General features: G+C 39.7%; 1 protein-coding gene across 3 annotated transcripts in view; it reads right to left on the bottom strand.

Moving 5' to 3' along the window:
- SACS (sacsin molecular chaperone) overlaps positions 1–14,790 on the bottom strand; it is a 59,435-nt gene that overhangs the window by 25,569 nt on the left and 19,076 nt on the right. The window contains exons 1-4 of one of the 3 annotated variants that reach the window (XM_032677555.1): positions 8,457–8,504; positions 8,068–8,218; positions 5,207–5,294; positions 2,154–2,239 (exon numbers count right to left, since the gene is read on the bottom strand). In XM_032677555.1, coding sequence (XP_032533446.1) covers positions 2,154–2,239; positions 5,207–5,294; positions 8,068–8,218; positions 8,457–8,458 — 327 coding nt within the window. In that variant the 5' untranslated portion in view covers positions 8,459–8,504. Of the gene's footprint in view, positions 1–2,153; positions 2,240–5,206; positions 5,295–8,067; positions 8,219–8,456; positions 8,505–14,790 lie in introns of those variants that run through there. The other 2 variants (XM_032677546.1, XM_032677561.1) reach the window with 2 other exon arrangements.

Here is a 14,790-nt window from a genome sequence, read left to right as displayed (position 1 = left end):
TTCGCTTTTGGACATGCAAGCTTTCGCTTTGCTTCTGCTTTAATAAACTGCCTTATCCATACCACAAGTTGTTTTCCATCTTACTCTCTCCCCTGTCTGGCTGGGAAGAGGCATGATAGAGCGGCCGGGTGGGCACCTGGCACCCAGTCAAGTGGGCACCTGGCGTCCAGCCACCACAAATGCATATCATATAAGTAACTAAAATATATTGGGTTTTGTTTATATTGTCAATTCTACATAATTTTGAATCATTATGAGATGGCAAGAAATATACCCACAGTTGAGTGTAAATAATAAAATTTTTAAAGAACCACTACAAGGTATTTAATTACAAAACCCATGCAACTCTTCTTCTTAAAAAAGAACAATCATGGCAGTCATTCATTGAAATACAGAAAGACAGTCCAAAGTTTCCAGAAATATTAAATACTAAGTATGGAAACCACCATGTAGTTAGACTTGTACTCATGCTGTGGCAAATGGGGTATCTGCTACATTCAGCTGTAACAGCATTGTATCTGAAGAACTGAAACAGTGAAATAAATTTTAAGGTACCAGCAAAATTCCCAGTAGTAATCTCTCCCTAACAATCTTTTAACTCTAAATTGTAAGCCATGAAAATAGGATAATTTCTACTTCTAGATTTACCCATCTGATTTCTAAAGACATTATCTTATTTCTTCATGTTGGTATGAAAATTTGGATTTAAATTGTTGAGCAGGTCTTAACCCTTCACAATTCAAATGCATCTTACAGATGTACCTAGTACTGGGAAACAATAAAAATGTAAGCACGCCTCCTACATACAGACACTGCTCAGAACATATCCAGGAGGCAGTCTGCCAAAATTGAAGATAGGCTTATCTTCGGCATTCCCACTAAACATAATCAGCTTCCAGTTCCGTGGTTGCAAAGAAGATGAGACATCAGGAACTATCATGATCTATCAACATTTGTATTTGTGTGTTTTGTATGCACATATAGATAAATAGATATATCTGTGCTAAATCCCATTAGTTAGAACCTAGTATTCCCATACGCTAAGGAAACTAAGTTCCTACCACCAGTGTGATAAAGCATGCCGGATGAGAAGTTTAACATCCAGCTATGAACTAATCACTCCAGATGTTCTTAAAAAAAAGGCAAAAAATCAAACTGCTGTTTTCAGACATTAGCATAGGAAGCTATGATAAGTCACACAAATCACCTTCTACAGGTCCTAGACTTTCCCACAGAGGGACTTAATGAATTTGGAATGATGTGTATTTTTTGAGACCATAGAATCATAAAATTATGTGGGTTGGAAGGGACCTTTGAAGATAATAGAATCACAGAATGAATCACAAAATGGCTTGTTTTTTGGAAGGGACCTAAGAAACCATCTAGTTTCAACTCCCTCATCATGGGCAGGGATGCCACCCACTAGATTGGGCCTTGAACACTTCCAGGGATGGGGCATTCACAAATTCTCTGGGCAACCTGCTTCAGTGCCTCACCACCCTCATCCTAAAAATTGTCTTGCTTATTAATCTAAACCTGCCCTCTTTCAGTTTAAAACCATTGTCCCTTGTCCTGTCACTACAGACCTTGATATAAAGTCTCTCTTATAAGCCTCCTTTGTATGCTGAAAGGCCAAAACGAAGTCTCTCCAGAGCTTTCTCCAGGCTGAACAACCCTGACTCCCTCAGCCCTTCTTCACAGGAGAGGTGCTCCAGCCATGTCTAAATTAAAGTGAGGTGAACTCCCCTCTACCAGTTCACCATTCTTTTCACTGACACAATTTTTAGTGCTTAAATCAATGTTGTCATTTCCAATTAAGAAAGCTTGCTCATGTGAAATACACCATGAAGTCTCCAATTTAATTACATCTGCGTTTTATCTCATTTTTTAAAATAAATTACAATGGCATCTGTGACAAGAAAATTCAGAAACTTTAAAAAAAAACCAAACAAAACAAAAACAAGCCCACACATAATACACATAACTCTCTTTGCCTTGCCCACAGAAATGGAAACATGTATCTCCTGTACTAGAAACATGTATCTCCTATACTGTAATGAGATACAACAAGGTCAAGACTCACTGGAAAGCATTAAACTAGTGGTATTATGCCATGCATATTAAATGACTGCTAAAAATACCATGTCATATACCTTAAGAATCTGTCCTCCCTCTGGGTATCTTCTTAATATATCCTTAAGAAAATCAACAAGTGGTGGAGTTGTTTGTCCAAAACGACCTAAAACAAACAAGTAACAACAACAAAAAAAAAGCTGTGTATTATGCAACTACGCACTTAATTTCAGATTAAAAAAAAATCCTAAACAATTACTGGGAACTTAAATAATTTCTTTAAATTGCTCCAGGCCTATTACTGTAAAATCTTGCCTTTTCAAAACCAACTGTGAAAATGCTACATTATAAATCTTTCTATTAAAAAAATCAAAATAGCAGTCTTGATGCTGATGGTCAACATGCTGTTTCATATCTTGATGAAATAAATTTGGGGGCCAAGTCTTTGCAACAGTTACACCACAACTCCAACTGCTTGATGTCCAAAGGTAGCAATTTCTAAACGACTACTACTTTTAAGTAGCCTGATAGTACTCCAGGGCAGCAGTGGCTCTAACTTTTTTATCTCTAGTGATTTGACAGCTACATACAGGCACAGCACGTTTTGGGTCTAGTGTACACTTCCTGTTCTGACACTCCATGGAGATGGGCCTTGTGATAGCTTTGGTGTTGCCTGGGCTTAACCCTGGAGTGAAAAGAGTCCAAGCATAATGAACATCTGCTCCAAGACAAAGAGTTTATCACAAAACAAAAAGCTTAATACTCTTCAATTCAAACTCCAGTCTGAGACTAAAGAGCAGCTCCCTAAACCGAACCTCTAAAATATGTGCTTCAAACAAACAGTACTGATGCAATCCCCACACAGAAAGCATCTAATGAGGCTTCCTTTTAAAGTTATTAACAAGTAATTATTCTCTCTCTTTCTTTCCCTCCCTTTGCATATATACGTATTTACGAATTACACAGACTCAAAAGCACACATATTATATATTCTGGAATAAAACACTAGGAAAAAAAGTAGTGTGGAAAAAAGGGGACAGATAAAGAGTTCTATTTGCTGAGAAAGAAACAAGTAAAAACATCAAACATTGTCTTTAAAATTTTCTAGTGCCAGTCTTTAAGATACCTTAATAGCATCAACTGAAAAAAATGCAAGAAATTGCAACTCACAGCTGAAAGTGTGTGAAGTATTTTATAACTTTTGTTATTTTTACAGTATATGGAAGTATATGAAAGTTACCATGCAATACGCAAACTTCCGAAAGAAAGTGAACTGATAAACAGTAGGAAAGTTTGGGTGTTTCTTTTCTTAGGAGAAATTATCTAAAATCAAAAAAACTCATCTTCTCTAAATCTAAGCTGGGCAGGCTGGAAGTGTTTAAACAACCCATTTCACCATGGGAACCACACAAACAGACAAGTAATGTTCAAGTGATTGGGCTGAACGTAGACTTTGTTCTCTGTTCAATCTAAGAGCAGAGCTGCTCTATGCATGTTCACAACAATTACTCTGGCTAGAGATCATGATTTACTTCATCCAATCAAAGGCTGAACTGATTTTTCTTAAATATTAGAGCTGGTTATATTTAACACAAAACTAGTTCCACAAATTTGAATGAGAAACTCTTTCTGCCAGAAGGACAGTCAAGCACTGGAACAGGAGCCTGGAGAGTTTGTGCAGTCTCCATCCTTTGAGGCTTTCCAAACTCAACCAGATCAATCCTCAAGCAACCCAGTCTGACCTCAGAGAAGACCCTGCTTTGAGCATAAGGCTGGAGTAGAGACATCCTGATGTCCCTTCCAACATGAATTATTCTGTCATCATATGAAAAGATTATGTATTATTGGATAGTCACCAGCAATGAATGAACACAAAGGGGACATGGGTGATCTTCAGAGTACTTCAGCAATCAATATGCTTGGCCCTACAGACCATGCACTTCCAAGTTAGAAATTCAGGGCCTTTCTCGATTCATCTGCTGTAGGGAAAAATCTCTGAACTGAAAGACTCCAGAATAAACACAAAAGGCTGATACTAAAGCCTTCAGATCTTTTAAATTGACTTACATGAGAATTGTGGACCAGAAAAAGTCAAGCACTTTATCTAGACACAGACTGCTTATCTGCTTAGAAAATCTCACGGTGAAATATTCCATTCATAGGCACAAAAAACAGCAACAGTTTTTCTTTCCCATGAAAATTTCTTAGGGCTACTACACTGTATTCTCCATATACTTGCATGGCAAAAAACAGCTCTGAGCAGAAAATAAAACTCTTTACTTAGTCTATCACAGCCTACACACAGCAAAACATATTCAGAGCAAACAGTTGAGAATGACAGAAAGAAAAATGTTTGATGTCATAGAACCATGAAGTCCATTGTCATAGGTCTTTAATCACTTCAAGTTCTAAAGAATCTGAACATGAACTTCTGGCTAATATACAAACTTCCTCCTGCCACTAGAAAACCATAATCCAGTATATTCACGGCTTGCACAGGCTAAGAAATACATTTTGTGACACAAAATAAAATATCTGCAGGAAAAGAAGGGTTTCTTTCTTCATCCTACCATCCCATTAGTATTTATTTCATTGCCTTAAATAAAGTTATTGTTAGAAGAATAGTAATGGTAGTAATCAAGTAAAATAATAATTATAGATTTTAATTAGAGCATTTCTGAAGATAATCAGGTAACAAGACACCATACAAAGTGATACACCTGTAGGGTTCTTTTAATAAAAATGTAACTAAACATGCAGAATCAAAAGAAAAACAAACAATCAAAAAGAAAAAAAACTAAAACTACACAAGAAATCAAGAGCTTTTTTACATGGTGGTTATTGAAAAGACATTTTTGCTTTCAAGTATTCAGCTTATGCTATATGAGATAAGGTAGCTATTACATTATTGAAAGACAAGTCTTATTGATTCCAAAGGATGGCAATAATCTAAATTCTACACATAACAAAGAAAAAAAATGAACCACCAAGGCACTTGTAAAGAGAAGTTTAATTTTCCTGAAGCAGAAAAATAATTGCTTCCCATTTAAAGAAGACAAAAACTTAATTCACTCTCTATTACATTAGAAAATGCTTTGAGCTTTCAGTTTATAAACACAAATATTTTCCATACCTCCTCCTTTCAACCCTTTTGACTGAAGCTTCAAAAAAATTTGATTTTGAGACTTCTGAAGATCCACTATCTTGATACCATCAGACAACTGAAATACAAAATAAGACATATCTTGACCAGAAGTTTCAGCTTGTTAGTAACAGGACCAAAACAAATCAGGTAGAAAAAAATGCCCACAGAAGCATACTAAGAGCAAGCCATGGCCTCCTGTTTCTACGTTTGAAAAAGTTTTGTGTTCTGGGAAGTTCCAGAAGCATACAACTACAGCAGTTATTGTTCTAAGGTACATGCCCATAAAGAAAACAAACATAAACAGGAAGTACATAGTCTGGGTACCACAGGAGTACATATGGTTATGCAATTTCAGAGGGGTTGTAAACTAAACAGTATCACCTCAAAGCAGCTGTCAATACACAATGTGTGGAGACAAAAGTATGTCACAGAAACACCTCTGAAGAATTCAAAAGTCCCATGTCCCCACTACCTCTACATGCAGACCTATCACAGAATGGTTAAGGCTGAAGGGCCCACTGGAAGTCACGTAGTCCAACATCAAATGGACTCACCAGGAACATCATAAAGAAACTGAGGCAAACTAAGCAACATATTCCTTAACAGCCATTGAGGAAACTACTTAGTAATCATAGCACATAATGGTTTTGTTGCAATTCTAGTTTCGTATCATGCATGTCCCAGTCATAAACGAAGCGTTGCTAAAATAGCCATATATGACATACGTTACCCTGCATGCCACAACAACAAATGCATAACAGATGCACTGTGCTGATTAGAAACTGAACCAAATCATATTAGTTTCCATTTATAGCAAACTATATTAAAATTTTATTATGTGAAATTATATTACATTAGTCTCAGTTTACAGCGAAGTTCAGGACTACTGCCTCAATTTGATGGGTAAAACCAAATCACTAGAAAGCACTTGGTGTTTACACAGATGTAGATGCTTACAATCCAATTATATTTAATTAGCAAAAGACAGTCCTAGTCCACAGTATGTAGTCACTATTTAACAACACTAGCAAGAAAATATATTCTTTTTTATTTACACCACTTTAAATAGTGGTTACAACAACAGTGTGTTTATTGTAAGTTTCTACAGAAATGTTGTACCTGTGCTAATCTTTTCTCAAGACATTAAATAGCTGACACTGGGTATACAAGCTACTCAGGACTCACCCCACAGAATGCTGTAACCCACCACCAAGCGTTAAAGGGATAGAGTAACCACATTTTCTAGCGAACAATTTTTGTACCAAAATACCACCAGACACTAGGACATTGGACAGATTAAAATTAATAGTTTAATACTGCAAGGAACTATGAGAGAAAGAGACACTGGATTTTACTTAATATCTGCAAATTGCACATAGTAGTTTCAATAGAAAAAAAAAAAAAGATTTACTGATGAATACTCAGAACTTTAAAAAACAATTCGATCCCAGTAAACAGGAGTCCAAAGGTTTATAAAGGATTTTTGAATTGGCTACAGTACAGACCACATATTACCATATATATTGTAGTTTATTATTAAAAAAATAAAATTCAGAACAGCTATTATAGTCTGTTTACTGACTGTTCCCTGCAAAAGATAAGTTTTCTGTGCCAGTCAGATCTTCACTTCCAGACAAATTTTAGAAAGTGATATAGCGTTCTTCCTCCAAAAAACAGGAAGGCCTGGAGAGAACAAATCAAGGACACACAAAACCAGGCAAGAAAACAAAAGATAAACTACACAAGCAGTTTGTTTCAAACCTGAGCCCTCAAAGACTACTTGTGTTCCCTGTGTAGGTTCTTAGAAGCTTTCTGAGCAATACAACTAAAGTCTACATCCTTTCTTGTATCACAGAATGGTTTGGCTTGAAACAGGACCTTTGTACATCATGTAGTCCAGTACAACAACTTCCCACCAACAGGAACCAGATCAGATCTCAAAGTTCCATCCAATGATCTTGAACATTTCTAATGATGGGGCATCCACAACTTCTCCAGGCAGCCTGCTTCAGTGTTTCATCACCCTAATCCTAAAAAATTTCTTCCTTTTGCCCCATCTAAACCTATTCTTCCAGTTGAAAGCCCTTGTCCCCTGTCCTGTTACTACAGGCCTTGGTAGAAAGCCTCTTTCTTATAAGCCCACTTTATATACTGAAAGGCCACCCTCTCTTCTCTATGCATTTGCAAGTCTCCTTACCCTATTTAGCAGTAATTTGCAACCTCCTCTATCCCCCTTTCTTGCCTCTACTCATCTCATCCCACCAAGATCTCCAAGTTCCCATTTCCCAAGAGCATGGCTAGAAGCATGCCAAGCAGTACTGAAATGCTGACACCAGGCTGATGCCTTCAACAGAACAAGGTCATTCATTCCTTCATTCATTCGACTCTCTCTCCTATACCCAGATCACAATTTTTAACTTGCCAGTTTCCTCTCACGGTGATGTCATCTCTGCTCTTGAAACTAGCCAGACTGACAGGAAAGCAGAACAAGCACATCAGCACTCTCGGGTGAAATTTCTGCTCTCACTAACAACAGCCCTTTCCCCCCGAAGAAATTAGGATAAAACATGTGGATAATATCAGAGGGGAAAGAAAAAAAAAATAAACACGACATAAAAACTCGGATAATAAAAGCTGGCACCATCAAGAGCGGTGTGAGGGTCACCTGCTCCTCCACTCGACATCCTTGGTTCCCGCGAGTGACTCGCACAGCCCGCTCTGCCCACGCACCCGAGGCCCCGGCACGGCACCGGCAGCAGCCGGGCGGGGACTTCCCGCAGCACAGCGGTGCGAGAGGCGCCGCAGCCGCGGAGGTGGTGCCGCCCGCCCCCGCCGCGCCCCGCGCTCACCTCTCTGCCGCGGTGCCACAGCCGCTGCTCGGCGGGGGGCAGCCCGGCCTCCGCGTCGATCCGCCTCTTCACGTCCCTCACGGCCGCGGACGGCGGCAGCTCGAAGGTCCTGCAGCCCAGGCAGTCATGGAGGACGGTCACCCGGGCCAGCCTGCGGCAACAAGACACACACCAGCTGAGAAAGGGCTCGCAGCGCCGCCGCCCGCCCGCTTCCCCCTCGGGTACCCCGGAGGCCCGAGACGGGCGCCGGAACCCGCGGGGTGTAGGGATGGGCGGGAGAGTGCCAGCCCCGCTCTCCGAGGGGGAGCAGCGGAGCGGGTCCCGCAGCCTTCCCGCCCGGCCCGGCCCGGCCCGGCCCGGCCCGGTCCGCACTCACATCCCGCACTCACATCCCGCCACCGCCGCACACAAAGGACCGCTACCCGCCGCCGCTCCCCGGACGGGGAAGGGGTGGGGCCCGCAAGGCGGTGACAGGGAGGGAGGGAGGCGGGCGGAGGGAGGTGGGAGCGGGTGGAAGTGCCGCCCCAAGAGCCGCGGGGGTGGGTGCGGAGGTGCGGGGTGGCCTGCAGGAGGGGTTTCCCGGTTCCGCGGCGCTGCGGGAGGCTCCCCGCGGCCCGGTGCGCCCCGGGGCCCTCGGGCGAGAGAGCTCGCTCGCCTGGGGCGAGGGAAAGGCTGCAGCTTTGCATGAGGCGCCACTGCTTTCGCATCCCTCCTTCGGCAGGGAAGCATGCTGGTATTTCACGTAATTCCCACCATTCAGGCACCACTATATGGAGCACAAGAACTTACAGCTGACAACCCTCATGGTTTATCAAGGAGGCAAAACACCGAAGGAAAGATACTTTTTCTGCTCTCTGTCGGAGAGCCTGTCATAGGACATACACACTGCCCTATTCTCACACGGTGTATGGTAAGTCATATCATTCGAGATTTAAGAAATGTGCTTTCAGTCCTGAAAACTCAGCCTTAGTCTGTCTGTGAACCCAATGAGTTAAGAGAGCACTTTGGGAAACTTGTGGAGTGGGCCAGCAGAAATACTACAGTTCATTGTGTACAAAGTTCCATGCGTGACATCATGGGCTGTGCATCAGTGATGGGCTGAACAGCAGCCCTGCTTCAAAGGAGCTGGGGAATACCAGGCTGAGTGTGAGGCACCAGTGTGCTCCCTCTGGAAGAATGACCTGCAGATCAAGGAAAGTGAGCCTCTGCTTAGTGCTGTTGAGGTTGGATCTTGGATATTGTGACCAGAATGTGGTGGTTTTGGCTCACTCAGTTCCAGAACCCAGACAGTCTAACATGGTCAGGGGGCTAGCATGTGACCTACAAGTATAGGGGGGAAGCTGGGCTAGTTAAGTCCAATGAGGAGAATAAAGTGCCATATGGTAACATCCTTCATATCTGAAGGGCAGTTACAAAGGCAATGGAACTGAGATCTCCTTAGTACTGCAAGACTAACAAAGGACAATGGCAACAAACTGCAGCTTGGGAGGTTCACATGAGAGAGCAGAAAAAATCCTGCCACTTAGAGTGGAGCTCAGGACTAGCATGAGTTGTCTAGAAGCAGTCTTCATTGGGATATTTGAAGGCTTAGTCATGACTGACTTGAAACAATATTTATGATCCTCCTGTTTTGAGCAAAAAAACAGACTACAGACCTACAGCCGACAGTTCTATTTCATTCCAACAGGGCCTCAATTCCAGTCCCTTACTAAACTAAAACATTTATGACTTTACTCAGTGACAAGGATTTAAAACTGCTACTTGGCAGCCAAAGGTAACAGAATTTCTGTGGAAGGGGGGAAAGACAGAATGAATCTGTTTTCAGAAAGTGTATCAAGCTAAGAAAAAAAGGCAGCTTAAAAAAACCCACAAAAGCCAGGTGGATCAGGATCCAACACAGTACAGTTAGTAGACAGTTTTTCCAGGACTGCAACATGTGATTTCATCGATCAGTAATATTTGTTTATCGAATTCTACAGGATTATATGAAAATGCTAGAAATTTTGTGGATCTGATCCTGCTTTCACCAGAAATAACACAAGAACTATTTTAACACAAACAAGATGGTTTTAACTTTTTGCTTTTGTTTAGGACTTTGTTCATTTTTCTATCATATCATGTTTTTAATTTTCCATTTTGTTACATCCCCTTCAGAGTTTGTCATCACAGAATTTTTCATACCAAAGGAATGAGAAGGCTGCCTTCTAATCTCTTAATGTTTATCTTTTAAGTCTTGATACCTGCAGAAGGGTGTAGCACAAACATGGATGACTGGGCAAGATGGAAGGAGTTGAAACCAAATGCAGTTCCATCCATATCAGCTGCTAAAATAGTTTCCAGGCCAGTTGTGAACCACCAAGGCACAATGGCAAAATTTAATTCCTCTTCTCTGCCTGGGATCACGGGAGTGATTTATCATTTTATGAAGCATGAACAATGGTTTGAAGGGGACTCAGGAAGGAAACAGAGTTATCTCAACTGTCAGCCACCTCTCTTTGAGAAACTTCTCAAATGGTGGGACACATTCAGGGGCACAGACAATCCTGCTATCAGTGATAGGCTGAAGTTCCCCAATCTATGTCATATCACATGACAAGACAATACTCACAAACTATGTCCTGTGATGATTTAACATTAATATTGGAGGAAAAGTAACTGTGTACCACAGATTCTGACTAGGATGTGACCTCTGTAGTAGAGGGGGAAGAGCTGAAAAGAACTGGTGATACAGAACTGGAGGTTCAAGGTTCTGGGCAAAGGAGCTGCACTCCCGAGCTATTGGAAAACAGCCATACCTGTTCTGCTCATAAATCTGATCCTCTTGATACAAGAGAGACTGATTCGCACTGTCAGGACTGAATGTCCCATTTCCGTTTACTATTGGACATACTTCATTTGCCTCTCCTTTATTGCATGTTTTTTATTCTGTTTTTACTTTTTAATAATTTCTGTCCTTGGTCTGTATTTTTTTCTGTCCATCCAGATGGAAACAAGATGTTTCTCCTCTTAGTACCACTGTATTAAAAAAATAAGAATGACTAGGACATGTGTTCCGAAATTGCCCTTTGACCATCCACACTAATTGTTGTCATGCTCCTTGGCACACTTTTGACCTGTAACTACTGTAACTGATACCTGTAACTATCAGTCTTAAGGAAAATGGTCAGGCAAGGTTCATAAACCAGGGACAACTCTCCACGAGCAGAACAGACAAGGACATTTTGGTTTGGGGCTAAAGATTGTTAAGACTTTTAGACATTCTATGTCCCTATAGATGTGCTATGCCCCTTACCCTTAGAATTCTGCCCCCTTCCCTTCCCATTTTATTTATTGTCTAGATGTTGCTGTTGATGATAGCAAGACTCCTGCTGGTTTCAGTGATGCCAAAATTACCAATTTCGTGGCATTGTCTCCTAACAAGAGCATTTGTTGATTTCAGTAACAAAGATAAGGAAAATGAACACCAGTACTGATACCAGATCAAAAGAACAGGGGCAAATGAGCTCTTCTCAAAGTTTACAAAAAAAGAAAAGAGAGTAGAAGTATTCCAAGTACAGTTCCAGTGAAACCTGTTTGCAGAAACTTAACTGGACTTTACAGCCACTCCTTAATTACAATGTGATTCTGTCAGTAACATCCTGGCCATTCATCTGGCAAGAAAAGTAGAATATAAATCTTTTTCTTATTACAGTGATTTATACATATCCTGTTATCTCTTACCAAAGTCTATCTTTTTACAGCTTACGACAGTGACCTTTATAAAACTTATTTTTTCCTGATATCTAAATAAAAATATACTAGAAAACTGACTATATAGAAGTTATTCTGTCTGACCGAAAAAAGAGTACATATTCCAGCTTGCAGATTCTCGCAACAATAAAAACAAAAAAATCAAACCAAAACCAAAACAAAACCAACAAACCAACACTTTTTTCTTTTTATCTCAATTATCCCATTGGAAAACATGGAAGCTGAGTAATGTTAGTGAAGTTTAGAGGTATCACATACAAATTTGTTATGCAGAACTACTAATAATGATTTTATATGACAATGCTAAAAAAAAGTCATTTGACCTTACCAGTTAGGAATTTTGGAGGCATGGTAATTAGAAAAAAATCCCAACTTTTAGATATGTAAGGGTTGGGACTGATTTGAGAACTTTTTAATATGATATATTAAAATTCCTATAGTAACATTTTTAAAACCACTTTTCCAAGCAGAACAGCATTTAGATTTAAAAATACATAAGGAAAATTCTACTGAGGCTATAAACAAAAGTTCTCTTTGGTTCAGAATGAAGTCATATAACTCATAAAGTAGGGACATGGGATAAAAAAAAAATTGTAAGAGTCTCTGCAACATTAAAGTACTTTTATAAAATGAAATAAAAGCCATTTTCATAGTGACATTTCCTTAAAAACAGAAAATTCTGTGTTGCAGAGTCACCTCATCTTTCCAATTGTTTAAAATAAGCCTGCAGTAGTAGAAAAAATAGATGCAAGTCCCTTCCTTCCTTCCTTGATGGTATACTTAGAAAGATGGAATAGAGCCTGCAAAAGGGGTGTGTGGGGTGATAAGAAACAAACATGCCTAGGTCAGTAATGCCAGAGGAAACCCGCTGCAGCAGAGTGGCTTCCAGCACAGCAAGTAGTGTTCTGCAGTGCTGGCAGCAAGTCGCAGTGACTCAACAACTACATCTAGATTTGAGACAGTGCACACCAAACATGAAAGCAAAACGTTCCATGACACAGCAGGCACTCGCCTTCATTCTTAAATCAATTCCTTAAGTGTTAAAACCAGATGCTTTAAACATTACATTGTATATATTTCTCGGCACTCAAAAGTTACAGATTACATTGGTCTGCAGTCAGTGCCAGGAGCTTGCTCCGCCCGTGCTTACTAATGCCTTTTCAAGAAGTCTGAGGGTAAACCTACCATTTGTTGATGACACATGTGCCAGTCATTGGCAAGCCACCCCTTACTGGACAGTTTCTGTTTTATTCAAATAGCTCCATTAGCAGAAAAACAAAACAAAACAAAACAAAACAAAACAACAAAAAAAAAAAAAAACCAAAAAAAAACAAAAAACAAAAAAACACAAGTCTGGCCCGTGAAGTGTTTGATTCAAACAAAATATCTAGGTTTTTTTCCTTAAAATTTATTGCACAAATTAAGTAATTTGATGAAATTATTTTATTTTAGGTTGTTGCGGTGAGTTTGAATCTGCACTCTGCAGATTTTTACTCTGCATTCCTCATGTGAAACCTTTATTGGCAGCTTCTAAGCAAAATATCTGTTAAGATCATGGCTTAATCAAACATTAAAGAACTGGAATAAAGTATCGTTTTACTCCTTTTTCAAGCTGATGAGTTTCTAAATGTCAAATATCAACAGAGCAGGATACTTTTGAATACTACTAAAAACAAGCGAAACTTCGAAGGGCACAGAGGCCAGGAATAGACACTTATTTTCATCTGATGATTTTGATCTCTCAGTTATTTGCTTTAATGTTCAAGTGAGTTCCTTGATGGCACTAAGCAATTGCTAATGAAAAGTACTTAAAAGAACTATAAAACTTGTTTCAGTTTATTCTTTACGAATAAAGAGCAGAGCAAGAAGGCACAAATAAATGATAGGATTTCAAAATCTCAAATGCTGAAATAAAATTTTTTCTTAGATCCACCTCTAGGAAAAGACTACTTTAGGTTAAGTCCTCGAAGAGAGGGCCTAAACTTACTCTTAACTATAGCACAGTAACTCTTACTCCACAAATTTGAATTACTAAGAATCACAGAGTTTTCTATTGTAGATGGTACAGATAACAAAATACCAGCACAAAATGCTTGGGATTTCAAATTATGCAAAAGATTAAACCAAATGATAAAAATAAACTCCTCAGTTGATCTTTAGAGAATTGCATTCGGAGGGACTACAGTGTTGCAAGAGCTGCTGTTGGCATACATTTTTTAATAGGCAATATGTTAAATTACTAATGGTACTTTATTTTGTCCTTTGGTACCAACAAAAGAGCTAGATTTAGAACACCCACTTTAACCTTGAAACATCAAAAAAGCAATGCCTAAATTTGCAAATTGATTTCAGTGCCTAATGTAGGCGCCTAGGTTTTTTGCTTCCATTTAGGACACACAGTCATCAGTTTATCAAAGGTGGGGGTTTTCCCCATACAACCTAAAGATATTTTTCTTATTTCAGTTCCAGAGTACTTAATGAAGCTATTATCTTTCCATATAAGTGAGGAAAATCCACTCAATAACTAAAATGGCCCCAGATTACCGACACATAAAATATTTTAAGAAGTATTTATTGATCCCTATTACCTCTGAATACTGCATCTAATCATTCTCCAAAATTTCATGATATTTTCTAGATAGCAGGGAAGAGAGCCCCATGTATATAGAGAAAATTAGAATATCAAACAGAAGGAAATACGATTAGTTTTCTTAAATTATGAAAAGATACTTCAAGATCCTCTGCAAGTGTCTCTACATCAGATAACTCTAGCTCTTTTCCACCTCTGTATCAGTTCTCTCTCCCTCTTAACAGGGTTCCATGCAGAAATACAAGCAACAATTTAACCTTCAAAAACGGAAGGACGGGTGGCACAGAAGAAGAAACATGAGCCATATGTAAGGCCTAGTGAGAGGAAGGGAGGAAAAGGGGAAGAAAGAACAAAGGGCATCCTCTTCTGGGAAAATACAGAAA

This window comes from Chiroxiphia lanceolata, chromosome 2, assembly GCF_009829145.1.
Source record: "Chiroxiphia lanceolata isolate bChiLan1 chromosome 2, bChiLan1.pri, whole genome shotgun sequence".
Classification (NCBI taxonomy): Eukaryota; Metazoa; Chordata; class Aves; order Passeriformes; family Pipridae; genus Chiroxiphia; species Chiroxiphia lanceolata.
Note: the sequence above shows the minus strand (reverse complement) of the source record. Positions and strands in the feature narration are given on the sequence as shown.